The sequence below is a fragment of the Zophobas morio genome, unplaced genomic scaffold (assembly GCF_036711695.1).
Source record: "Zophobas morio isolate AGI-343-1 ecotype UQ-CSIRO unplaced genomic scaffold, CSIRO_AGI_Zmor_V1 ptg000030l, whole genome shotgun sequence".
In the NCBI taxonomy this organism is placed as follows: domain Eukaryota; kingdom Metazoa; phylum Arthropoda; class Insecta; order Coleoptera; family Tenebrionidae; genus Zophobas; species Zophobas morio.
In genome coordinates this window covers 5,609,134-5,637,003 of record NW_026972135.1, presented here as the reverse complement: position 1 = coordinate 5,637,003, position 27,870 = coordinate 5,609,134, and the positions used below count along the sequence as shown (strand labels likewise).

The following is a 27,870-nucleotide window of genomic DNA, read 5'->3' as shown; positions in this document are numbered from 1 at the left end:
ACACAATACAAAACTTCAGAATATCTGAAGACAGACGAAGCATATAGGTAGTTATGTATACAAAGATATACATCATAAAATAGTGTACTTCTTTTGATTTTCGTCTTTCGTTAATTGTGTTCCACTAATTCTCAAATCTATTTCCTACTGTTATTAAATGGTGCGCTATGTTTCTCAGATTATTTTACCTTGTGTTCTGGAAAGAAATCATCCTAGAAACGAAGACGAATTAAATATCCAATATCCAAGTACACAATGCTTTTGACGCAATAATTAGTGGGGATTGCCTCAACAGAAATGAAATTTTGAACTTAAATAATAATTTGTTATAGGTATTTCATGATTGTAGATTGACATATTTGTTAAAATAAATTACTTATGATTGGGCCCTGCGATAAATTGAAAGAATTTTGACAAAGGGAATTACTTTGGGCATATGATATCAAAAAGGCAAATACGGGAAAAATGTGTCAAATAGTGAAACATTTTCGACAAATAAAGAAAAACACTGTATTACCAAAAATAATGTAGGCTCAAATTTTAATTTTAATCAAACTAGGTAAAATTGGTCCAAGGTATCTGACAGGACATTTGTGGCTCCTGAAATACGGTCGAACAAATTCAGTTTTTTTTTAATTTTATTTTTTTTAATATAAATCCTATAATTAAAGTATGTTATAATATCTCTCAAAGGTAAAGGTAACATTGTTTTTAATAGATAGAGCAAAATTACCGTCCCTGATATGATCAACAAAATAACAATAAAAAAATGAGGCGGCGGATGGTAATAAAATATTGAAAGTCTAGCCCGGCGTAGAGGAGTTTTGGATCACCGTTGAACTAATCATTCGACAGATTTTTGGTGACTATTCGAGTTGAACCATAATTATTCATTTTATTAAACGAAACGTTTTGCTCCACATTTTACTAAGTATTTGACAATTTTTCTGTGACGTTGAGAGGAAGCTGCGGAAAGCGGTGTCTGACCATTTTTATTAGGGCTATTGATTTCGGCTCCGCATTTCACGAGGCATTCGACAATTTTTTCGTGACCTTGAAAGGAAGCTTCGTAAAGCGGTGTACAACCGTATTTATCAGCGCGATTGATTTCGGCTCCGCATTTCAGCAGACATTCAATAATTTTTTCGTGACCATAAAAGGAAGCTTCGTAAAGCGGTGTCCAACCGTATTTATCAGCGCGATTGATTTCGGCTCCGCATTTCACCAGGCATTCGACAATTTTTTCGTGACCATAAAAGGAAGCTTCGTAAAGCGGTGTCCGACCACATTTATCAGTGCGATTGATTTCAGCTCCGCATTTCACCAGGCATTCGACAATTTTTTCGTGACCTTTCGAGCAAGCTGCGTACAACAATGTGTTCTCATATGTATTAGCTGGATTAATTTTTGCTCCGCATTTCACCAGGCACTCGACAATTTTTTCGTGACATTGAGAGGAAGCTGCGTAAAGCGGTGTCCGACCATTTTTATTAGGGCTATTGATTTCGGCTCCGCATTTCACGAGGCATTCGACAATTTTTTCGTGACCTTGAAAGGAAGCTTCGTAAAGCGGTGTACAACCGTATTTATCAGCGCGATTGATTTCGGCTCCGCATTGCACCAGGCATTCGACAATTTTTTCGTGACCTTTCGAGCAAGCTGCGTACAACAATGTGTTCTCATATGTATTAGCTGGATTAATTTTTGCTCCGCATTTCACCAGGCATTCGACAATTTTTTCGTGACCTTGAGAGGAAGCTGCGTAAAGCGGTGTCCGACCATTTTTATTAGGGCTATTGATTTCGGCTCCGCATTTCACCAGACATTCAATAATTTTTTCGTGACCATGAAAGGAAGCTTCGTAAAGCGGTGTCCAACCGTATTTATCAGCGCGATTGATTTCGGCTCCGCATTTCACCAGGCATTCGACAATTTTTTCGTGACCTTGAGAGGAAGCTGCGTAAAGCGGTGTCCGACCATATTCATTAGGGCTATTGATTTCGGCTCCGCATTTCACCAGGCATTCGACAATTTTTTCGTGACCTTTCGAGCAAGCTGCGTACAACAATGTGTTTTCACACGTATTAGCTGGATTAATTTTTGCTCCGCATTTCACCAGGCATTCGACAATTTTTTCGTGACCTTGAGAGGAAGCTGCGTAAAGCGGTGTCCAACCATTTTTATTAGGGCTATTGATTTCGGCTCCGCATTTCACCAGGCATTCGACAACGGTTTCGTGCCCCTCTCGAGAAGCTATTATAAGAGGCGTACTACCATCGAATTCAACACTAAAATTTACTTCATTATTAGAAATACTCGAAGATGAAAATAATATTTTAAACACTTCTGCGTATCCGTGCAAAGCGACAAAAAATAAAATATTAATTTTGTCTGTTCGACTATACGAATCTTCCAATTGTAATTTACGTGTTTGTAATAATTCCAGTTCCGCTCCCAAACTTTCACTTTCTCGTGCCCATAGTAAGGGTGTGATTTTATGTAAAAAATCTTCTTCTAATATTTCACATTTACCTAACAAAAACAATAACGCTTTAAAATATTGTTTCGTTTCTAACGAACTACGCATAATCTCCCGATTTGTCTTGATAACATAACTCTTGTTTTGATGTTGAACATTTAAACGTCCTTGTCGTTGTCCCCAAGAACAGATGAGATGTAAGGCATTTCTTCCACACTCATCTTTACGTTTTATTATTTCGTCGTCAAAGTTCTCCACTTCATCAAAGTTTCTGTATAAAATCGCGATGTGAACCGGTGAATCTTTGCCAGTTATCATGTCGAAGAAAAAGCGTACATTGTTATACTTTTGATCAAAAAATATGTCTCTGCGTGCCATTCTAAAATTTTTAGAAAAATATAAAGCTACAAAATATTCGGCAAAGGACACATGTGCAAATTGCGGAATGCCGTTTTGTAGTCCAGTCACGATACCAACAGTTGCGAAATCTTCAGAAACAGAATCTATATCTTGAGAACAATCTATCTTTAATTGTTTCAAAACATCTTCAGGAAATATTACTTTGAGCGCCAACTTTTCATACTGTTTTAATTTCTCTTCCTTTTTTTTTTTTACTTCTTCTTCCCAATAATCATTGTTTACGGGCACTTTATCTCCGTAGAAAAACTTAAATTTTCCTTCAATAAAGTAACGATACATGTCAGTCAGGAGAAATTTATTGTTTAATAAGTCTAAATAGTTTTCCTTGTTTTTAAGTAATACGTCTGTAAGCATAAAAATTTGAAGAGGGATTCCCAATATATCTATATGTTTTGTAAATGCAAACGTGGATTTAATTTTGTCGATGGCTGGTTTCACATCTACAGGCTTAATAAAATTGTTAAGACGTTTCTTAATGTAGTCCTCTTGCTCGACTTCGCTGAGCTGATTGATACCCACGGACAGGGTATCAAATTTTTCTTCAAGAGAAGATCTCAAATGTTGCCTTGCAGTAACCCACTGAATGCAACCTTTTTGTGATAACATAAGAATGAGATCTAAAGTCCCATTTAAACAGTGAGTAAATATTTCATCAAGAGCGTCCCATACATAAACCACATTTCGTTGCTTTAAACACATTGTAAAGAATTCTCGATCCAACCCAGCGAGGTCTCGATATTTTTCGTTTAAAATAAATGTTTCGAATTGTAAGTCTGCTGATTTTTCAGGCTTTGGTGAACTTTTCAAGAAAGACATAACATCTTGGGCACTCAGAATTACGGTCCAATATCTCGCACAACAGTTGTTTTTTAGACTCTTCGTTAACTCGGTTTTGCCCATTCCTGGGTCACCTGTTATTAGATGTATGTTGTTGCTAAATTCGGAAGACCAAATTTCGTTTTCATTTTTGGAACGACTACGTGATTTATATTTTCGCAGTTCATTAACTGAGCCTTTGCTTCCAATCCACTCTAAATTTTGATCGTTGAGAAATTTAAAATAGTGCACAGTTGTGGATTCTGGTGTTTTAGAACATATTATTTGAAAATCAGAATCACTGCAATTTTTTTCACTCCTTATAAAAATTGGTTTATCAAAAATTTTGCGGTCTGTATTACTTAAAAAACCATCGATGTCTGTTAGAGTATGCTTTTTATATATTTTCAATTGCTGAGAATTACCTTCGCAAGTTAAAATGATAACAGTGTTTCGATTAACATGTTCTAAATATTTAATGTCTATAATATTGACTGACAAATATCTGTCGATATAAAGATTGGGAAAAACTTCCTTTTGTCCATCTATATGGCATGAGCCATTTGCCATTTCTAAAAGTTTTTCCACAGTAACATGCTTAAAAATTTCTTCATTTTTTTCGAAAGCAGTCACCAAATTACGCGGTTTTTTGCCTTGTATAGAAATGGTGAATTTTCGCAATACTTTTTCATACAGTTCGACTTCTGGTTTCAAGTTGAACAAGTTTTGAAACACAGAGTGTTTTTTCATCCATTCTTCATATTTACCCTCGCCAAGAATAATAAATTTTGCATCTGGACAGAGGTTAATAGCTTTCTCCATATTGACGTGTTTTTTCACAATGAGTGGACATTTCTCCATCAGCCATAGCAATTGTGTCAACAAATTTGCATCCATATTTTCGACACTACTTATGTAATTAGAAGAAAGAGAATAAAGTGATCGAACTTTGTTTAGTTCTTTGAGGTCAATGTTTTGGTTCAAATCTCCCCACAAATTTTTAACTGCGTTGCTGCCTTTTTTTTCCAACAACGTAATGTCGAACAGACAAATGGCCTCCCGAAGTATTTTCATTTCGTCTGTGGCTGAACCAAAAACAAACGGTTCGATCTGAGAAGAAAGCAAACGAAGTGCGATGACACGTTGCATCATTTTTTTGCTTAGCTTTTCTTTTTTTCCATCTCGCATACTCCATTCTGATATGACGTAGACGTACTTCATGAAAGTTTCTTCGTAAGAGCAAAACATGTCAGTAAATTTATTCATTGTTGATTTTGTAAGAGCTTCAAAACGTTCTTGGCTTGTGTAAAGACGAAAGCACTCGAAGAATGTTTGGTACTGCTGAGTTTTTTCATAATTTTGTTTAGTCCATTCGTCCTCTACGATTTGAAATGTATGATAATAATTTATATTTTCAGAAATTCTTAAAACTTCGAAATCGTCTCCTGATGCTGTCTTTTTAATGACCTTCACGTAAAACTCTTCCCCTTCTAGTTTAAATTTCGTTTCTTCTGAAGTTTTAAATGTATTTGTGGTGAATAAAATCAATTCTTGCACTTCGCCTTGAATCTCTTGAGCAGATTTGAAATATTTGATTAAACTAAAGTCTCCTTTTTTGCCTGCCAGTTGCTTTATATATAATTGTTTTTTTTCATTACTGTGTTTCAATTGCAGTGCTTTTGTTTTTATTCCGCTTGCTGTCTCAATTTCAATAACCACGTCATCAAAATCACCAAAATTTTTATCGTTCGAAAAAATGTAGAAATCTCTTATTTTACTGTCGCTTACCATTTGTAGTGCGACGTTAGCGGTAACCAAATCTTCGTATTTTTTTCCCTTGTCGGTGGTTCCTGCTCGTTTTTCAAAAATCTGGAATAGAAATCAAGAAATCAAAAATGTGAATAAATGGAAAATATGTAGTTGTAAATCATTTAAAAAGTAGACTTCGAAATAGTTCTAATTTTTTTTATGCTTTTGCAGATATAAATGCAGACAGGTTTTGTTTGAGTTATTTTTTCTGGTACAAAACGTATATTTCATCATAAATAAATTTACCTTATCCGACGAAGTTTTATTTCTTTCGCCATCTGTTGCTTGTCCAGCCGGGTTCCCTCGAACTATATTTTCTTCGGTATTTCTCTTAATTTGATGACTGTCTTCAGATAGAGCAGCTTGCTTGTTTGGAGTGTCTTCTATTTCCATTAGATCTGTTCGCTAAAAATAATTTAATAAACAAAATTATTATCGTGTTTTCGCAAAAACATTGTTAAAATTATTCGTAGCAACTTTAACAATTACGTGGCTAAAGTTTCAATACTTTCATTATTTTTCTTAGAGATGAAATAATAGACCGTGAATAAGAAACATGAAATTTTCGAGTCGATGACATCATCTGGTAAAAAAATTGATCTGAACATAAAAAAAAAATGGAAAACTTTACATTTTTCTTAATACGTTTTCTACGTTCTCTTGTAAAATTGTATACTTTTAATTAATTTTTATACTATAATACAATACAGTTCTATACTCTGTTGCCTACGTTCAATAGGTATTGACGTTCAGGTACTTGTCTTTGTAAAAATGTAACAAGTAAATTGAAAGTAGAAATTAATAACCAAATGAATTTGAGGACAGTTTGGACTGATCCAAATTTATAATACCTTTAACGCAGAAGTATTCTCCTCGGGTTGCGGTGTGTGTAGTAACTTATCTTGTGTTTTCCGTTTTTTTTGTTCTTTCTTACGTTTTAATTCCTCTTCTAATCTTCTGATTTCTTCGTCGGAATTTGAGTCCATGGCGACAAATTTGAACGTGTATGCTGAGAAAAATATCAATCAGTCAAGTAAACTAGCGACGGTCAGAAAACATGGATACTAATATATAATATTCATTAATATATATGGGTCACTTTTCGACAATAAAGATAAAAATTAATTATACTACCTAAAAAACTAAATAAAAATTACTCATGTTGTCAAAAATGGGAATCGTGATCACAGAATCTGTACAATAAGTAAATATTATTTAACATTACTAGCATGGTAAAAGGGTTTTTACTGGCGGACAGAAGGAAATGACTGGCGAGCCGCAGGCGAGCTAGACACCTTCTGGAGCCAGTAAAAACACGTTACCTTGCGTGTATTGTTCAATATTTTATTTGTTTCTCACTTATAAATAACTATTATAAATTATTAAAAACTCTAGAAGGTCCAATATTTGAAGAAACATCGTATGAGCTTTAGACGTATTGTCTTGGAAACGCACGTCAGCATGGCACTTGTCACAGCATTTACTGTGTTCTCGAGTCATTTAGATTTTTCGATTTATCGTTTTCGGTGTATTGAAATGTGTGTGGCGCAAGCTATATTACTGAGGAAGCAGCAATTGTGAGTGAAAATTTACCTGAATCAATTTTGCCTGTCATTTCAACTTATAATAGTTTATAATGCTTAAAATACATGGTTGTATAGCACGAGCAGGGCTGTAAAAATTTTACTGGCTAGGCAGTAACATTTTTTACAGGCAATAGTCAGTTAAGTGACATTTTCATGTTGAATACAGTGACTTGGTAAATTGATGTTTACAAGTGAGGAACAAATAAAAAAAATTGGTCTAAAGAGTTTAGACAGTACTTCCCTCGCTGTCGGAAACTTGACGACTGCATGGCTATTGTGTTTTTTTTCTCATTACATTTTTGTAGTGAGAATTTAAAAAAAAATTGCGATTACGTCATCAACATTTTTGCAAGGACACGTATATCAGTTGAAATAGATGTAGTGTAATACTAAGAATTAAATTTATTGTATTCCCAAATTTTCGGGAAAATGAATTGGGTCGTTTTGAATATTGATTTGTTATAATCAATAAAATAACGAAACAATTTATTGAGAGGCAACTGAAAATCGTTTATGTATAAACATTCTTAATTTAAGATGACAAGCGTAACAGCATACGTGAGAATCAAACAAAGAAACTGTAAACAAAACGACCATCGGTTTTATTGCTTCGACTTCCGCTTATTATATAAAACATTGGGTTTTATTTTAATTCTTGACGGTGAAATTCACAATTGGTTGATTATAAACATGTCTATTCCACATTCGCGGAACCTAGACAGCGCACAAAACAAATGGACGTCTGTAATGTTAAAGTCGATGTAAATAAGCGTGCTACCCTTATGTTTCAACCGAGTTTTTACTTTAAAAAATTTTGTGTCTACCGAATTGGGTTGGTCCAATGTAATACTAATAATAAGTGTTGCCTTTAATTTAATCAATAAAATAAATTGACTTCCTTAATTTTTTTGAGCCACCTCTTAAGAAAATCTGAAAAATATGAATGGAATGATAGATAAATCACAAGTACAAACTCATCATATTTTTTGCATTTTAGATAGGATTTATTCAGCCAAACCTAAGGGTGACGTCATCAATTTTTTTAGGAGGGATGAACAAATACATTTTGAACAAAAGTTTACCATGCTTATAATAACTTTAAAATATCTCCAAGATTTCAAAGCATTCGGTTTTGTAATTCCTGATTAAATCGATAAGATAAATTCATGCATTCATTAATTTTTTTGAGTCACCTGTATATGCAAATCCAAAAATATGAATGGAATGATAAATCACAAGTACAGACTCATCATATTTTGTACATTTTAGATAAGATTTATTCAGCAAAATTTTGGGGTGACGTCATCAATTTTTTAGGGGGGATGAGCAAATACATTTTGATAAAAAATTTACCATGCTTATAATAACTTTAAAATATCTCCAAGATTTCAAAGCATTCGGATCTGTAAATCCTGATTAAACCAATAAAATAAATTCATGCATTCATTAATTTTTTTAGTCACTCTGTATATGCAAATCCAAAAAATATGACTGGAATGATAAATCACAAGTACAGACTCATCATATTTTGTACATTTTCCATAGGATTTAGTCGGCAAAATTTTGGAGTGACGTCATCAATTTTTTAGGGGGGAAGAGCAAATACATTTTGATAAAAAATGTACCATACTTATGATAACTTTAAAACATCTCCAAGATTTTAAAGCGTTGGGTTCTATAATTCCTGATTAAATCAATAAAATAAATTGAGGCATTCATTAATTTTTTTCAGTCACCCTGTCTATGCAAATCGAAAAAATATGAATGGAATGATAAATCACAAGTACAGACTCATCATATTTTTAACATTTTAGATAGGATTTATTTACCAAATTTTAGGGTGACGTCATCATTTTTTTTAGAGGGGGACGAGCAAATAAATTTTGATAAAAAATTTACCATGCTTATGATAACTTTAAAATATCTCCAAGATTTCAAAGCATTCGGTTCTGTAATTCCTGATTAAATTAATAAAATGAATTGACACATTCATTTTTTTTTTGAGTCACCCTGTATATGCAAATCCAAAAAATATGATTGGAATGATAAATCACAAGTACAGACTCATCATATTTTGTACGTTTTAGATAGGATTTATTCAGCAAAATTTTGGAGTGACGTCATCAATTTTTTAGGGGGGAAGAGCAAATACATTTTGATAAAAAATTTACTATGCTTATGATAACTTTAAAACATCTCCAAGATTTCAAAGCATTCGGTTCTGTAATTCCTGATTAAATCAATAAAATAAATTGACGCATTCATTAATTTTTTTCAGTCACCCTGTATATGCAAACCGAAAAAATTTGAATGGAATAATAAATCACAAGAAGAGAGTCACCATATTTTGTACATCTTAGATTGGATTTATTCAGCAAAATTTTGTGGTGACGTCATAAATTTTTTAGGAGGGACGACCAAATACATTTTGATCAAAAATTTACCATGCTTATGATAATTTTAAAACATCTTCAAGATTTCAAAGCATTCGGTTTTGTAGTTCCTGAGTAAATCAGTAAAATAAATTTTGTGCATTCATTAATTTTTTTGAGTCATCCTGTATATGCAAATCCAAAAAATATGAATGGAGTGATATATCACAAGTACAGACGCATCATATTTTGTACATTTTAGATAGGATTTATTCGGCAAACTTTTGAGCTGACGTCATCAAGTTTTTGGAGGGGATAACCAAATATATTTTGACTAAAGATTTATGATGCTCTTTATAGCCTTAAAACATTTGCAACATTTCAAAACATTCGTGTTAGCAGATTAAAATTAAATTGGAAAAAGGTAGTTTTATAATTTTGATTTTTTTTTTCCAAAAATCTGGACGTTTCGGGTAAAAACTGAATTCGGAGTCGTAAACTACATGTGTAGGACTATGTTATTTTATACAATTTAAGACCCATTTACTATGCATAATTTTGAAGTGACGTCATCGCATTAGTGGTGGGGATGATTAGACAAATTTTGGTTAGCGTTTTACCATCTACATGATATTCCTAATATAAGTACAAAATTTCACAACAATCGGTCCAGTACTTTCGGAGATCATCTGTCTAATAAAAATCCGGGACGGCAGACAGACGGACAGACGGACAGACGGACAGACGGACGGACAGACAGACGGAAATGGGAGACCTATTTCTTCGTCTTTTAGGGGTCATGAAAGATCGAGAAAACGTAAAAGTAGAGAGTCGGCCGACGGACTCGATTACAATACTTCCTTTGCTTACGCTCGGGAAGTAAAAACAATAAAATTCGCAAAATCAAATCTTCAATTTTTTCGAGGGGGTAAGCAAATATATTTTGTTTAATAATTTACCATGCATATGAAAACTTTAAAACAGCTGGAAGATTTAAAAGCACTCGGTTTGGCTGACTCAAAATTAAAATATTGTTGTTATATAGGAGTAATTTTTTTTTTTTCAAAAACATGAACGTTTCTGGTAAAAACTCGATACGGATTCTTAACTGCATGTACAGGACTATGCAATTTAATTTTAAACCCATTTACTATGTGCAATTTTAAGGTGACGTTGGTGAGAGGGATTAGACAAAATTTGGTAAGCGTTTTACCATCCACATGACATTCACAATACACACATAAAATTTGACAACCATCCGTCCTCTAGTTTCGGAGATTATCTATCTCACAAAATCGTCGCGGACAGTGTAACAACGGACCGACAATATCAGTGGAAGGAACAATGTTGGTTATTGACACAAGATCGATTTCAGTGCAATAGTAGCAATTGGAGGTGTACCAGAGATAGAAATACAAGTTGTAGGTCAAGTTTTGCATCTATTGGTCGAACCAATTGCAAGTGACGATTGATGATTATTACGTATGTACAATAAAAAAATATGCGTTCCTACATTCTAATTTCTGATTATAATTTTTTACTTACCCGTCGGGAATTTCACTTATTTTTTAAATTTACAACCACCCAAAAACTTTTATAAAATACGATACAATTAAAGTATTACTTTTTTACTGTAAGCATTTAAATCATCGGTATTACAATAATCACCAATTTTTTTAACGGCGTTCCTTAAATACTAAATTCTAAAGGTGGGGTTGGCATATCTGATGATAACTTAGTGTAATCAAGAGCGAGACCTTCAAGTTATGGAAAATCCAACACCTGATAAATGGCGAATTTAATATTTCCTCCACGTTTCATAAATTCTAGTGTTTGAAGTAATGAAGTAAAATAAAATACAACCAACCAAAAATAAGGTGATAACTGCAAAATATGCTATTTAATTCTAACCGTATAAGTGAAAGTTTCACTCACATATAAAGAGCAAATACTTCATGGTGAGCTAAATGACTATGAGATTAATTTAAAACAGAAAAGAGTATTCCTAAACTAATTTTTATTGTTACTGACAAGTATCGTGTACCAACTTCAGGTGTTTGTAAATGAAACACCATCGGATGATTGTGATATAATGCTTAATCTATGTATTTGCATACTTAAATGAGATTCTCTTTTAGTTTTTTGTTTAAACGTCGTAATAAATCAACAAACACATTTCCCACTGATTTGCTAAATGCAAAAGAGTGCATAAATTTGGTGCATAAATCACATTTTAAATTCTTTGCTTTTTGGGTGGATTCTGGATTCTTAATTTATGGGGGCTGACCGTAGCCAGCCGGCACTTAGGCCTCGCCTTTGGGCCCATTGTACCTTCCCCAAGTCCATATCAGGGTGTTTTCCCGCTCCTCTACTCGTCAAGCCATCCAACTGCTTGAATGTACTTGAGTAATGCAGAGGGTGGAAACTCCCTGATATTTGCCATACTAGGCCAGATGTCCCCTAGTATGGATTCCCTGTAGGAGGCTAGGGCTGGACACTCACGAAGAATGTGCTCAGCTGTTTCCTCTTCTTCATTGCATCCACGACAGATTGGGTCTGTTGCTACCCCTATCGTATGTAGATGTTTGTTAAACTGGTAATGTCCCGTAAGGAATCCTACCAGTTTACGCAGTTTGTCCCTTGAAAGTGAGAGATAAAATTTTGTCAACTTACGGTCTGGTGTCGCCATACAAGCTCTACTATGCCGACAGCTGCTCAACGTCGCCCATATCTGCTCATGGCGTCTATGGGTATATTGCTTTACGAGTTCGTTCGAGAGGGCGACCGAAGGCGTGATTGCCGGTTCGGGTCCCCAGAAGGGCATACGCGCGGCTCGCTTCGCCATCTCATCTGCCCTCTCGTTTCCTTCGTTGCCACTGTGTCCTTTGATCCAACAAAGTACCACACTATTCCTCTGCGTTACATACTTTAGCGTTTGTCTGCACTCCCAAACCAGCCCGGATCGAACCATACAGCTGTCCAGGGCTAGTAGTGCAGACTTGCTGTCAGTAAGTATGCGTATTGATTTGTTGCCGATTTCACGTTCAGCAATGATTCTAGCTCCCAGCATTATTCCCATCAATTCTGTTTGTAAGACAGACGTGTGGGTGCCGAGAGGTACACTGATTTGTGCGTTCAGTTGTTCGGAGTAGATGCCGGCTCCTGAACCACTATCTGTTTTGGCACCATCGACATAGATATCTATGTCGGCTCGTCCTTCTGAATTATCACTCATTGATATTCTATATGTCTTCTCATATATTAATTTTGTGCCCATTCGGTCACAACCCATCCTCAACAAGGGTATTCTGTTGAACGCCTCCGTTAAGATCCGAGTGTGCTTCGTTGTGCGGCCTTGCTTGTTCCATACTCCCAGAGAGTGAAGTCTTAGAGACGTCGTCATTGCCGCTTCCTCTATGTAAAGGTTGAGAGGTGCTAAGCAAAGAAGAGTCTCCAGAGCCGCTGTGGGAGTGGTCCTCATTGCTCCTGTAACACTGAGACACGCCATTCTCTGAACGTGTTCAAGTTGCAGGGCTGTTGTTTTTTGTCTGGCTCTGGGCCACCAAACTAAAGCTCCATAGCACAGCATCGGTCTGACTATTGCCGTGTAGATCCAAAGGGCGATCTTGGGATTTAAACCCCACGACCTTCCCACCACCCTACGACATTGCCAGAGAGCCGAGCGTGCCTTTTCTACTTTATCATCTACATGCTTCTTCCAATTCAGTCGCCAGTCCAAAACAACTCCCAGGTATTTGACTTCGTCCGAAAGTTGAAGCGTTGTGTTAAATATTTTTGGCATCTGTAGTGTGCCAATTTTCCTTTTCCTGGTGAACAGGATTAGTTTCGTCTTTTCTCCATTAACGGAGAGGGTATGTCTGTTGCACCATTCCTCGACTATTTTTACTGCAGCTTGCATTATCTCACATAATGTATCTGCGTTTTTTCCTGTTAGCAGAATGACTAGATCGTCCGCGTATCCAATTGTGTGGTAGCCAAGATCATTGAGGCGTCGTATCAGGCTGTCAACGACAGTATCCCACAGTACAGGAGAGAGAACTCCTCCCTGAGGACATCCCCTGTCTACAACAGCCTCGATCTCAGTGCCACCTACATTAATCATTACTTCCCTGTTCCTCAGCATACTGGCCACCCACCTACTTAGGGTGGGGTCCACGTCGTGCTTTCGTAGGGCTAGTTCTATGCTTTTGAAGGTCGTTTTATCAAACGCTCCTTCAATATCCAAAAACATTCCTAAGGTGAAGAGTTTGTTCTCCATCGCCCACTCTATACGGTTTACAACTGTGTGTAGGGCCGTATCGGTGGATCTTCCTTGGATGTAGGCATGTTGGTTCGGATGTAGAGGTTGCTTGCTCAAAGCAGTCTCCCGAATCTCTTTTTCGCTTAGTCTTTCTAGCGTTTTCAGCAAGAATGATGTTAAGCTAATTGGTCTGTAGGATTTAGCTTTTTGGGTGGATACTACAAGTAAATATATTAAAAGCTAGATTTAAGATAACCATAAACATGAATCACCACATTTTATCCTATTTAAGTTACAATTTTTATTTATTTACTTGTTTCTATTTGCGTCGTAGTACCTAAGATATAATCTTTTTTCTAGGAATTGGTTTCGCACTTATTTAAATTAAGTACACTACAGAAATATAAGGAAAAATTGGCAGTTAAATAACACGTACCTACTTATTACTTGATAAAACTTTTTGTTCCACGATCGGATGTCCATTTTACTTCCCGAGCGTAAGCAAAGCAAGTATTGTAATCGAGTCCGTCGACCGACTCTCTACTTTTACGTTTTCTCGACCGTTCATTACCCCTACAGGATGAAGAAATAGGTCTTCCGTTTCCGTCTATCTGTCCGTCTGTCCGTTTGTCCGTCTGTTCGTCCGTCCGTCTGTCCGTCGGTTCGTCTGTCCGTCTGTCCGTCTGTCTCTTTGCCGTCCGGATTTTTATTAGATAGATAACCTCCGAAAGTACTGGACCGATTGTTGTGAAATTTTGACTCATATTAAGAATATCATGTAGATGGTAAAACGCTAACCAAAATTTGTCTGATCATCCCCACCACTAATACGATGACGTCACTTCAAAATTGTACATAGTAAATGGGTTTTAAATTGTATAAAATAACATAGTCCTACACATGTAGTTTATGACTACGGATTGAGTTTTTACCCGAAACGTTCAGATTTTTGGAAAGAAAATCAAAATTATGAAACAACATTTTGCACTTTAATTTTGAATCTGCAAAACCGAATGCTTTGAAATCTTGCAGATCGTTTACAGTTATGATAAGCATGATAAATTTTCAATCAAAATATATTGACTTATACCCTCCAAAAAATTGATGACATCAGCTCAAAAGTGTGCCGAATAAATCCTATCTAAAATGTGCAAAATATGATGAGTCTGTAGTTGTGATTTATCATTCCATTAATATTTTTTGGATTTCCATAAACAGGGCGATCAAAAATTAATGAATGCGTGAATTTATTTTATTGCTTTAATCAAGAATTGCAAAACTGAATACTTTGAAATCTTACAGACGTTTTAAAGTTATTGTAAGCATTATAAATTGTTAATCAAAATAAATCTGTTTATTTCCCCCAAAAAATTGATGATGTTATCTCAAAATTTTACTGAATAAATTCTACCTAAAATGTGCAAAATATGATGAGTTTTTGCTTGTAATCATAGCATTCATATTTTTTATTGATCAAATTAAGAACGAGTGACCCCATTTTCCCGAAAAAGTGAAAATACAAACATTTTTATTTAATAAGAATTATAATAATGATATTCAGAACATTTTGTCGATTGTAGCTTACTAGTTAATTGTTTTGATCGTCTGTTTTGAGGGGACAAACTCGTTCAAATCAAATTAATTTCTACCTGATATTCTTTCGATGTATAAACATGAAACCTTGTTTTTCTTATCGAGGATAATTTAAGGACGTACAGTAATGGAATCTATTGGACAATTTGTTACTTTCAAATTTTCGCGATATTCCATAACACCTAGACAAGGCCGTAACTAGTGGGAAACTAAGGGATGCTCCCCTAGATCTAGACAAGTTACAATTAACTAAATGTGAATTACAGCATCCAAAAACCGAAAAAATGTAGTGTTTTATTCAATAAACGGAATTCAGAGCAATAAAAAAGTCTGGGCCGTCGGCATTGTCATCCAGTTATTCCAATTCGTAGAAAACATGTTTTAGTTTAGTTTGTAATTGATAAGTGTTATTGCTATTTGTCTTAAATTACAAGTACTATACAGGGTGTTCCTTTTATCTGTTCACGCCTGACAATTTTTGCATAGGCAACATATTATACACCCCAGAGACGACTTCGCCAATTTAATTTTCTTTTAATAAGCAGTTATAACAATCACAAAAAAATGACAAATATGCCAACGCCAAATAATGACAAAAATTGAAAAAATTAATACTTAATTTATTTTAAAATGTCCCGCTACAAAAATTTAATACGAAAAAAGGACATAATAGCATGCTTATCGTCACGATTCCTAGTCGCTATTACTCGCTTACAATTTATTAATGTTGACAAACTTGTTGATTATATTAATTTTTTGAATTTGCATGAATAAACTCGATTCTCTTTCACTGTTTTCACTTCCCGAGCGTAAGCTAAGGAAGTATCGAGTCCAACGAGCGACTTCCTATTCTTATGTTTTCTCGACTTTTCATGACTCCTAAAGTACGAAGGAATGGGTCTCCCCTTACTGTACGTTCGTCTGTTTGTCTGTCTTCCGTCTGTCCGGATTGACGTGATGACGTCATCTCAAACTGTACGTAGTAAATGGGTTTTAAATTGTATAAAATAACATAGTCCTACACATGCAGTTTATGAGCTTTTACCCGAAACGTCCCGATTTTTGGGGAAAAAAATCAAAATTAGGTATAAAACAACATTTCGCAATTTAATTTTGAATCTATGAATGCTTTGACATCTTGCAGATGTTTTAAAGAATAGTAAATTTTTCATCAAAACGTATTTGTTTATCCCCCAAAGATTGATGACGTCTCATTTTTTTCCAATCAGTCCTATCGCAAATGTGACGAGTCACGAGTGTATGTATATTTGTGATTTATTCCTGCCTTCATATTTTTAGAATTGCTTATGCATGAAGACCGAAAAGAAATAAATGGGTCAATTCATTTTATTGGTTAAATCTGGAACCGCAGAACCAAATGTTTGGAAATTGACGTTAAAAAGTTATCGTAAACTCAGTAAATGTTTAACCAAAACACATATGTTTATCTGTTTATGTCCCCCAAAAAACTGATGACATTATTTCAAAATTTTATCTAAAATGTACAAAATGTGATGGATCTATACTTGTGATTTACGAATGCCTTCATAATTTTATTTTAGAATTGCTTGTACAGAATGACACAAAAAAATTAATGAATGACTCAATTTATTTTATGGATTACTAGCTGACCCCGTGAACTTTGTTTCACCTACAATTTAATTTTGAATCTGCAAAATCGAATGCTTTGAAATCTTGCAGATGTTTTAAACATATGATAAGCATAATAAATTTTTATTCAAAATATATTTACTTATCCCCTCCAAAAAATTGATGACGTCAGCCCAAAATTTTGCCAAATGAATCCTTTCTAAAACATCCAAAATAGGATGAGACTATACTTGTGATTTATCATTCCATTCATATTTTTTAGTTTTGCTTATAAGGGGTGTCTCAAAAAAATCAATCACTGAGTCAATTTATTTTATTGATTGAATCAAGAATTGCAAAACTGAATTTTGAAATATTGCAGACGTTTTGAAGTTACTGTTTGACATGGTAGGTTTTCAATCAAAATATATCTGTTTATCAAGCCCAAAAACTTGAAGACGTCATCTCAAGATTTTGCCGAATAAATCCTATCTAAAATGTGGAAAACATCATCAGTATATTTTCGTAATTTATCATTGCATTCATATTTTTTAGATTTGCTTTTACAGTGACTCAAAAAAATATATGGATCAGTCAATTTATTTTAGTGAATAACTCAAGAGTTGCAAAAATGAATACTTTGAGATCTTGCAGACGTTTTAAAGTTATTGTAAGCATGGTAAATTGTTAAGAATATTTATTTATTCCCCCCAAAAAATTGATGGAATGGCTCACTCGATTTTCGCAGATAATTTTGGGAATACAATACAGTTATTTTTAGTATTACACTGCACCAATCCAAGGTGGTATACGTGTTGATAGTAAATGTTGATTAGGTCATCACAAAATTGTGTGAAGAACAGACTCAACTCGAAAATGCTGAATAGGTTTCATTATACTTTTGGTGCGAAGGAAGTTCTGTCGAAACAACGTTCGATCAATTTTTTGACAATGGTTGATATAAATAAAACTCAGTAGATGCTCATACTCGAAATACGAAGTATCTACTCGGATATCAAATCAAAATATTTCTAGTTTTTCTAGATGATACTAATATTTCAGTAAGTAACAGTTGATGCTCAAGTAGCATCTCGATACAACAAAAAGGGACAACAGTGACGGTGTTCAACCATCAAGGCAAAAATCGAGCCACCAAAATATAAGTTAGCATGGGGTAGACACCTTGAGATGGGAATCTCTATGGCCAGTGTTAGAAAAAACGCACTGCACAATGTATGCATAAATAAAATGAAAAGTTTTCGATATTCCTGCTCCTAATGTGTTTTTCAAACTGAATGCACCTTTTGACGACGTTCCACGTTCATGAAAGTCACCATGTTTAGTTAAAATTCACTCTTACAACGATCCTATTGGTTTTCTAAACTGCTTTACAGACGGCTCAGTTATTTGCCACGCCGATGCTCATTTCTAGATTAAATGCTCACAAAACGCGTAGATGTTCAGTTTGTGTCCGGGGAGATACAATGTTTCCAAGTAGGTACTCAGTACATAGAGTAGATGCTCAGGTATATAAGAGTAATAATGAAGTAGGTACTTCTTGCTTCGAAAATGAGTATCTACTGAGTTTAATTCATACCACCCAATGTCTCGCTTCAATGTTTGATTATGTTGATTATGAGCACAACGCTGATCAACTTCCATATCCGAATTACCTATGAAATAAATCATTGCGGTTTGCACCTGAGGTAGTTCGTCGCACATTTAATTGACTTCGTGGACCTATGTGAGCTTGTCATCTTATCGGCATTTTAATGAACTTCATAAAACGACACAGAATTATTTTCACAGTCAATCAAATCTGTAAATTTTGTCTTGAGAATTTTAAAATATTGAAAACTTCAAATTAAATCCTCGAATAACGGTAAAGTTTGAGGTTTTGTCGAAACCAACAAAGTGAATATAGGTAAAAAGAATGGCAGATCAAAATGAATAAGAAACTTTCGCAATGTGTAATTAAATTCACTTTAACCAAGACTTTTCTTAAAATAAACGACGTTTTTTTTTACGAAAAAACAAAGAACGATTTGAAATGCAATATACTTTTCACAATCGCACGGAAGAATTAGTTTTGTATGACACGTCAGTTAGACGACAGGTCCATCAGAAACGCCAACTATTGAAATTAATTCGAAGTGGCGATTCCCATAGAAAATTTTTAGAATTTTTTTATTTTTTAACTGTTCTTTTAAGTTATCCGTATTTTTTTTTTTATTTATAAACTATCCCCGTAATATAAAAAAATTTTCAAATCGGTCAAGCCGTTTTTGAGTCTTAGCGAGACTAACAGGAACAACAATTGATTTTTATTTTATAGACGATTAAAAAATGGGGGTTGGTGGTAGAAAAGTGAAAATTTAGGGTTATATGTATTTTTTGATGCCAAATCTTAAAAAAATATAAATAAAAAATTTTGTCCAAAAAATAGACAAACATTTTTTAGGGTGGGCCACCCTTATCACTTAGGGGTTTAAAAAATGGTTTACAACTTATTGTCAGACCTACCGAATATACATAAGAAATTTCATACAAATCGGTCAACCCATTTCGGAAAAGTTCGGTTACAAACACTGTGACGCGAGAATTTTATACATAATGCATTATTATTTTAGAACAAATTTCATTACCATAAAAAAGGTTATACTGACTCGACCTTAAAAGATAGACATATGCTGTCGCGGACTTTTCTTTAGAACTTTTAGAGGGGAACAATTTCGTCATACATGATTTTTACGTAACTTTAACCGTTTAAGCAGCGTAAGCAACGGAAGCTGTCAAAGGAGGAATAATTTTCCCGTTTTTCCGAATTTTTCATTGCTACTTCGCTCCTAATGATCGTAGCGTGATGTTATATAGCCTATATGTAGATATTATACATGGACTATCCAACACAAAATGATTTTTTGAATTTGAACCAGTAGTTTCTGAGATATGCGTGTTCAAATAAACAAAAGCTTCAGCTTTATTATATAAGTATAGATAACAGGAACTGCAAAATCCAATGTTATGAAATCTCAGACGTTTCAAGGTTATTGCAAGTTTAGTAAATTTTCAATCCAAATATATCTGCTTAGTCACCCTACCCCCATTTTCCTTCTGATAAAATAAAATTAATCGCCCTCTTTTTTTTTCAAATTAAAGACAAGTCAGCCTATTTTCTCGAAAATGTGAGAAAATGCAGATATTTAGTTAATAATGGTTAAATAAGAATAATAACAATAATATTCAGAACATTTTGTTCGACCGTGGCTCAATTAATAATTTCAATCCTCTTTTCTGAGGCGATAAACTCATTCAAATCAAACTAATTTCTACGTGACATTCTTCCGATGTATAAACACAAACAGTTTCAGTTATTGCGGAGAGTTAGGCCATTTCTACTTATTAAATAATAGTAATTGAGTTCACCAGGCGACTTAGCACTTTCATATTTTCTTGGCGTTTCACGACTCCTAGAAAAGTGTTTGCCTCGCCTAGTTATAATAACTCAACAATTACATCAATCGACCAATTTTTTTTTATTGGCTAAATTAAGAACTGCAAAACGGAATGCTTTGAAATCTTGCATACATTTTAAAGCTATTATAATTTGTTTCGGCAGAAATTCCCTCGCATCTAAAGTACCTACAATAATATATCCAGCATTTTCGAAAAATCATAAAATTTGATTTCGCGAATTCTATTTTTTTAGTTTGCGCTCAAGAAGTAAAAAAATATTGGGATTTTTTTTGTTTTCTCGTGCAATGAGTTATTGTTCTAATTAGGAAATAGTAGTTGTCAGCATATTGTTAATACACATAGGGAGTAGGAAACCAATATTAAGAGTAGTATCGGTACATGCATCGAATTGTAATGTAATTTACTATATGATCTCAGGAAGTAAAAATACATGTACATTAATCATAACTTAAACAGATTTTTTGTACCTACTATAAATTTATCACTAGTTCGGTACGTGAACTTATCTTCGTAACTTACGCTGGTTGAAGTATTCTTTATATATTTACTGTGAAAATTGCAACTTTTTTATTATGTGTTTATTGATAAATTTATAAAATAGCATAATCTTGTATTTGTTTTATTGAATACAAGTTCGCAAAATCAGAATCAGTGATAAAATTCATGTCTGGAACGAGTTCTTCAAGATGTACTAGACAATTTAGAAATGGAAATTTATTACGCTGGTTGCGACTAATATAAATTTAGCGATTATTTAAAAATAATACGATTACTTGTGCTGTAGGAAAGGCAATAGTTGGGATAAAATACGTGCTATATCCTTTTGAAAACCGTATTAAATTAAATATACCAGAATGTACTGCTTATGAATAATACCTACATCATTTTTTATACATTTATCAGAAATGAAAATTTTGAAAATATTATTTTTAAAAATTGTTGTTGATTTGCTTAGTTTACGGACAATAACCATTAGTGACATTTACGAGTAATTTGAAACTATTAGTTCAATTACGTTGTCATGGTGTAAGTATACATTTGGATTTTATCTCGACCATTTTGGTCCAATCCAAATTCTACGGTTTTTGTATTTCTCCTTTTATTTCTGACTTTTGAAATTGAGAAATTGATCTCGGACATTGATTGGACATCAACGACATTGATTTCCTAATCCACTTTCTTGTCAACATAAAAAACAGAGCACATTTGTGTATCCATATTATTGATCAAACTTATCATTATTTCAATATCTAGGTACAACGTAAGATTTTTTCTGATTTACACAACTTATTTTCCCCACTAATAAATAAATGTTATCTATATGTATATATACTAGATGAGTCACTAGGCGTCCAATTTTTTTAAATGAAACACTCCATATATATTTACATAAAGGGTTATTCACGAGAAGCTCCACGTCTAAAAATTTTAAAATGCAACCAACAGTACAATTTCATAACAGTCTTTGATATTTACCACACTTTTTATTTTATGTTAAACATACTTAGCTGCTTGATTTTGATAATTTAGGAATAAACGTCAATAGTTGGGTTAAAATTGAAAACAAACTTATTCAAGACATGACTTTGTAGCGAATCTCCTGTACGGATAATGTCGCTAGAAAACCGCACTCACTATATTTCAAAATCACATCAGTTTTTTCGTTGTTTGAACACTCTGTGGTAATTTTGAGGAAACGTCAGTTTTAACGTAATGGTATCTGATACTACGCAATGTTGTTACACAAAACCGGTAACTATGTTTTAATTTTTTTAAAAAATGGTATGAAATATCAAAGATGATTTTGAAATTGTATTTCTGGTTGCGCCTCAAATTTTTTAGGGATGGAGCTGCTCGTGAATAACCCTGTATGTAAAGATATATAGAGTGTTTCGTTTAAATAATACTAAGTCGTCTGTTACGCCTTAAAAACAAAACACTCTGTATAGTTAAAAATAATTCTAGAGTATAATTCTCAAAAAACCGTACAACTTTGATAGTTGTTTTTTTTTATTTCTAATAATTAACGAGATATCGAGTAACGCGCGCCTGGCGACTCGTCTTGTTTTTCATATCATTTATTTATCAGTAGAAAAAATAAACTGTATAAATCACACCAGATTTTATGTTGTAGACTTTAAAATAATGATAAGGTTGATCAATAATATGGGTACACAAAGGTGCTCTTTTTTATGTCAACAGGAAAGTATAACAGGAAATCAATGTCGTACCAAAATGGTCGAGATAAAATCAAAATGTTTATTTTCATCTTAATAACGAGATTGGAGTAAGAGTTTCAAATTAAATGTCGTTTATGATTATTGTCCATAAACTAAGCAGAGTGACAAAAAAAAATTAAACATTTAGAAACCTGAAATTTCCATTTTTGGTGAACGTATATAAAAATTACCTAGGCATTTTTCATAAGCACCATGTCATTACTATATTATTATATTCGTGACATTTTGGTAATTTAAACCTAATCCCCTCAGAATTAAACGAAAACGAAGAACAACGTACCTCGTTTGTGGAGGCAAAACGGTGAAACTATTCCTGGGGAAGATCCAATACATTATTGTCAAATTAACAGTAAAATTAAAGGAAGATAATGGGATTTGTTACAAGATTTTGTCAAAGTTTATTTTGCGACGTTCTTCAATTTAATACGAATATTGTTTTCATAATCCGTTTTATTTTTCAGGAAAACTATGAATTAAATTTGACTATTTCATTCATAGCATTTTTGTTCAATGAGAATACACAATTTCAAGCAAAATTTGGTTTCCCATATCAAAATTAAAATTTTGCTGAGGGTGCTCAATGTTACTAACTTACTTCAACTCTAATAAAATTGAATTCGTCCCATGTTGTAGTCCGCTGCTTTGAAAAAATTTTACAGTTCATAGTTGTTTAGATTGGACCTCCAGAATAAATTGCATTCGGCTTTTAGACAACTGTTGGTACCGTTTAGACAACTTAATGTGTGATTAAGACGAAGGAAATGAAAACTGTACACCCCCAAACATCACAGGGGCAGCAAAAGTAACGAGGCTTAATTTACTTTCCGGAAAATCTAGAAACGGCTTACAAGGCGTTTTTGGAAAATGTCCTGCTGGTATACTTCACCGAGCAGGCAAAGAAATCCAAGTCCTCCACGTTATGGTCTCTACATTCAATGCTTAAATCAACTATCATTCAGCTCCATTTTCCATTATTAATCATGGAACTTTAAATATACATATTTATAAATAAATAAAAAAATTAGTAAATTTTTGCGTTCATATGATTGGAAAGAGTACAGTGTTATACTCGCCGTCGGCTCGTTTCGTAAATTGTCATCTGGTGAAAAATGAGCAATTTTCTCACTCGTGTGACAATGTACATACGTACTATTGATGTGTTCTTTTACCATTTGCGGACATTCCCCTATCAGTTTATTTTGTTCTAGTCGTAAAAGAAAATAAAAACCAATTTAATTAAGGATTCTAAAAAATGGAATTTAGTCTAGTGCTTAATAACAAAACAACAATCTATTTCAGTATATGTACACATTAAATCATTATTTACAAATTTACAATACAGATTAGGTACAGATTGATTACATTTTTTAGATAGATAGGTTTATCGAAGTCCTTAGTTGGAGTAATTACCGTTACATTACTAGTAATAAACTTATAAACTACAATACTTGTATATATTTCCACTACAAAGTAAAAATATCCCTCACATGTCATGATACTTTTTTTAATAAACCGACAAAATTATGATTAAGTAAGAAAATACGACAAGGTTGCAGTCCCTCTTCGGTATTTTTGCTCCAATTCAGATTTTGACACTTTCTATCAACAACTATTCCCAAAAGTAAAGCTGCTTCAATTACGTGCTTTGGTTTTGTTAAGTGTTTTTTCACCTGCGTACCAATTGTCAAGAAGAAAGATAGTTTCGTAGTTGCCATGCTTGAGCATCTTCAGTATTTGGTCACAGTAAATTTCCCGCTTCCTCTCTGAATCAAACTTTGTCAGTTTGTCAAAAGAGTATGTTTTTGGGAAATCGTTGTGAAATGCTTAAAACACTATGAACAAATTTAAACCACAACCACGACTTGGTACAAAATGTTCATTTTTGTAATGCAAACCCAGTGGATCTATATAGTGAGAAAAATATTCGACAATGGAAAACAGCCTTGTCGTCGTTTTTTGCTAATTCTGAGTACAAGTACTTAATTGAAAGGTATCATGGCACTTTACATTTCAAAATTTTTAATTATTTTGTGCTCGAAGCGCCGAACAGATGCAAATACAAAAACGCGTGTTGAATGCGTGAACAACGAATCTAGGGCTGACGTTTGTTAGACATGAATGCTGCATCCGTTGAGCGATCTTGACAAAAAAAGACACACACAGACGAAATAAATTACACATTAGAGCAACCATTTACAACACTACTTCCAAATAATAAAGTTATTATCAAACTCATATTAGAACTAGAATTAATTGTGCGATGAAAAACTATCTCAATCAAAGTGAATGTGTTATTGATATGTTAAATGATGTTACCTGTGAACGGTTAGGCCATATAAATATTATGATTCTAGTTAACATGATTTTCTATAGCATCATTTGTTTTTTCAGATTAGCACAAAAATTCATAAAAATGCAAAATGTGCACCCGTTACGTGAAATATGCAGCAGAAGGCAAATATATGCAAATATGCAATTTTTTATAACTGTATTCATTTTTAATTAACATAATTCGTTCACATATTAAATATCAACACTAACGAATATGCAAATTTCATAAAATCCGCTCTCTAGTGATGACTAATTTTATTGTTGCATTTCGGAACATGGTCTTAATTTATAAACAAATAGTGCATAAACCTCAAGTTTCATGCTACTAAATTTATTTATTAATTGAAAAAACTCAATGTCTTTACCTCCTTTACCACCTCTCTAATTATTTGCCAGTGGCGGCTCGTGACCTTTTCAAATGGGGGGACACAATTTGATTGATGAGTTAAATATGAAGATATTAAACAGGTTGTTAAGTTGTTATTACCAATTAATATAATAGACGAAATTGTGTAACGGAAATAAATACAAAAATACATTCAATAAAAGTAAAAAAGTATTTCTCCACATACCTTTTTGCTTTCGATCAAAATTTTACGTTGATGGTATGATGATGAAACGTCTGATTTTTACACAGAATTTAAGAATTTCTAAAAATACAAGTCACAGTGCATACACAATAATAAATATTAAAGTTTTTATTTTACACTGTCTTTCACTTATCACTAGAATGTAGTTTTATTTATAATTAAAGTCTAATCTTCTGTTTTTCTTATTCACAAAAATATTTAACACTTTATTGTCAAAATTTTCAATTGTTTGCGTTAATTGTTTTTCAACTGATAACATCGCGAGTGCATTTAATCTGTCCTGAGTCATAGTCGTTCTTAGGAAATACTTGATTCTCTTTAGGGTTGAAAAACATCTCTCACATTCGCATGTAGTCATTGCTGTAGTACAAAGGATATCTAAAATTTTATAAGTTTCAGAAAAAGCCTCTCGCAAATTATTGCCTTCCAAAAATTTTAAAAAAGGCAAAACACCATTACACTGATTGTCATCTCTGCTATAAATAACAGTCAACTCGGTTTTTAATTTCTCTTTATCATTAAAAGTATATGCTTCAAGAGTACTATTAAAACTCTGTTCGGGGAAGTAGTTACTCTTTATATGTAATAAACAAATCTGGGAAAAATAATCTAGCAGCAGATAAATGCCCGGTAAAATCATATCTGTCATTTATTTGTGTAAGGATTACATCACAATATTCTTTAAGAATAATTTTATTATTTTCAGATATGCCATCTATTTTACGACGCTTTAATGGAAAAGGTTCACCGTCATTCGCCATTTCCATTTCTTTACTTAAGGTGTCAATTTTATTTTCTCTAATATCTGTAATCTGTTTCTCAAAACCTTTTAAACATTTTTGAACGTATAAGCTGCTAGCCCCTCGAACTTGCATTTGGTTGAAAAGTACATCCACATGTGGTGCAATATAATGAATTCTCTATAAGAAAAAATTAAAATCTGCACAATTTAAAATTCTCAATAAACCAGTTGCTTCACTAACTGTTTTTGAATCATTTTCTGTAATTATAACTTGTTCTAAGCACTCGTGGATCAATCCTTTCTTTTCGTGTATTGTATTGATGATCCTTGTTTTAAAATTCCATCTTCTTGGAGTTGCTTTGGGAAGTCTCTTCTTTACTATTTCATCCAAAATTGCCGTTCGTTTTGTGGATCTACAAAAAAATGCAGCAAAAGATTGCACTTCAACAAAAAATATCTTCAATTTTTACTTCCCGAGCGTAAGCAAAGGAAGTATTGTAATCGAGTCCGTCGGCCGACTCCCTACTTTTACGTTTTCTCGACCTTTCATGACCCCTAGAAGACGAAGAAATAGGTCTCCCATTTCCGTCTGTCTGTCCGTCCGTCTGTCCGTCTGTCCGTCTGTCCGTCTGTCCGTCTGTCCGTCTGTCTGCCGTCCCGGATTTTTATTAGACAGATAATCTCCGAAAGTACTGGACCGATTGTTGTGAAATTTTGCACTTATATTAGGAATATCATGTAGATGGTAAAACGCTAACCAAAATTTGTCTAATCATCCCCACCACTAATACGGTGACGTCACTTCAAAATTGTACATAGTAAATGGGTCTTAAATTGTATAAAATAACATAGTCCTACACATGTAGTTTACGACTCCGGATTCAGTTTTTACCCGAAACGTCCAGATTTTTGGAAAAAAAATAAAAATTATAAAACAACATTTTGCAATTTAATTTTGAATCTGCTAACCTGAATGTTTTGAAATGTTGTAATATTGGGGGGGCACGTGCCCTTGTGCCCCCCGGCACCGGCCGCCCCTGTTAATTCTTTTAATGGCCTTCAAAATATCACAGTCATTTATAGAGATCATATTCAAGATATTACTACTATCACAGTCTAATTTAATATCTAAAGATGGACAACAGTATTTATACAATATTTACAGGACTTTTCAAACGTATCACAGCATTTAATACTACAAATATGGCTGTCATTATCACAGTTAAACATGCTTGAAAAGTGGGTGCCAAACGAATTAACAATGTCCTGCTGACATGTTATAGTATTTAACATTACTAGCATGGTAAAAGTAATTCAATTATTCGAAAATTTTCTATTAAAAAGATCTTGTGAAAACACATGCTGTCCAAATCTGTGTAGAAATGAAATGAAACACCTAGGTAATCATTAAAAATTCCGATAATATGAGTGACTACTGTCTATATCTATGGGATTATAGAGAAAGGACAAACAATTAAACTAGTTTAACATTGTTGGTCTAAAGAATATAGTCAGTATTATGTACTTAAATTTTGGTGATTTTCTTGCTGCACCTATTTGTTTT

At 33.6% G+C, this 27,870-nt stretch overlaps 1 protein-coding gene across 6 annotated transcripts in view; it reads right to left on the bottom strand.

Annotated features, from left to right (window-relative positions):
* Positions 1-620: 620 nt before the first annotated feature.
* The window catches only part of LOC135138742 (uncharacterized), a 340,017-nt gene continuing 312,767 nt past the window's right edge, over positions 621-27,870 (bottom strand). For 3 of the 6 annotated variants that reach the window (XM_064068734.1, XM_064068737.1, XM_064068736.1), the window contains one exon: positions 621-2,043. In XM_064068734.1, coding sequence (XP_063924804.1) covers positions 899-2,043 — 1,145 coding nt within the window. In that variant the 3' untranslated portion in view covers positions 621-898. Of the gene's footprint in view, positions 5,585-5,770; positions 5,930-6,375; positions 6,534-11,027; positions 11,129-27,870 lie in introns of those variants that run through there. The other 3 variants (XM_064068739.1, XM_064068738.1, XM_064068740.1) reach the window with 3 other exon arrangements.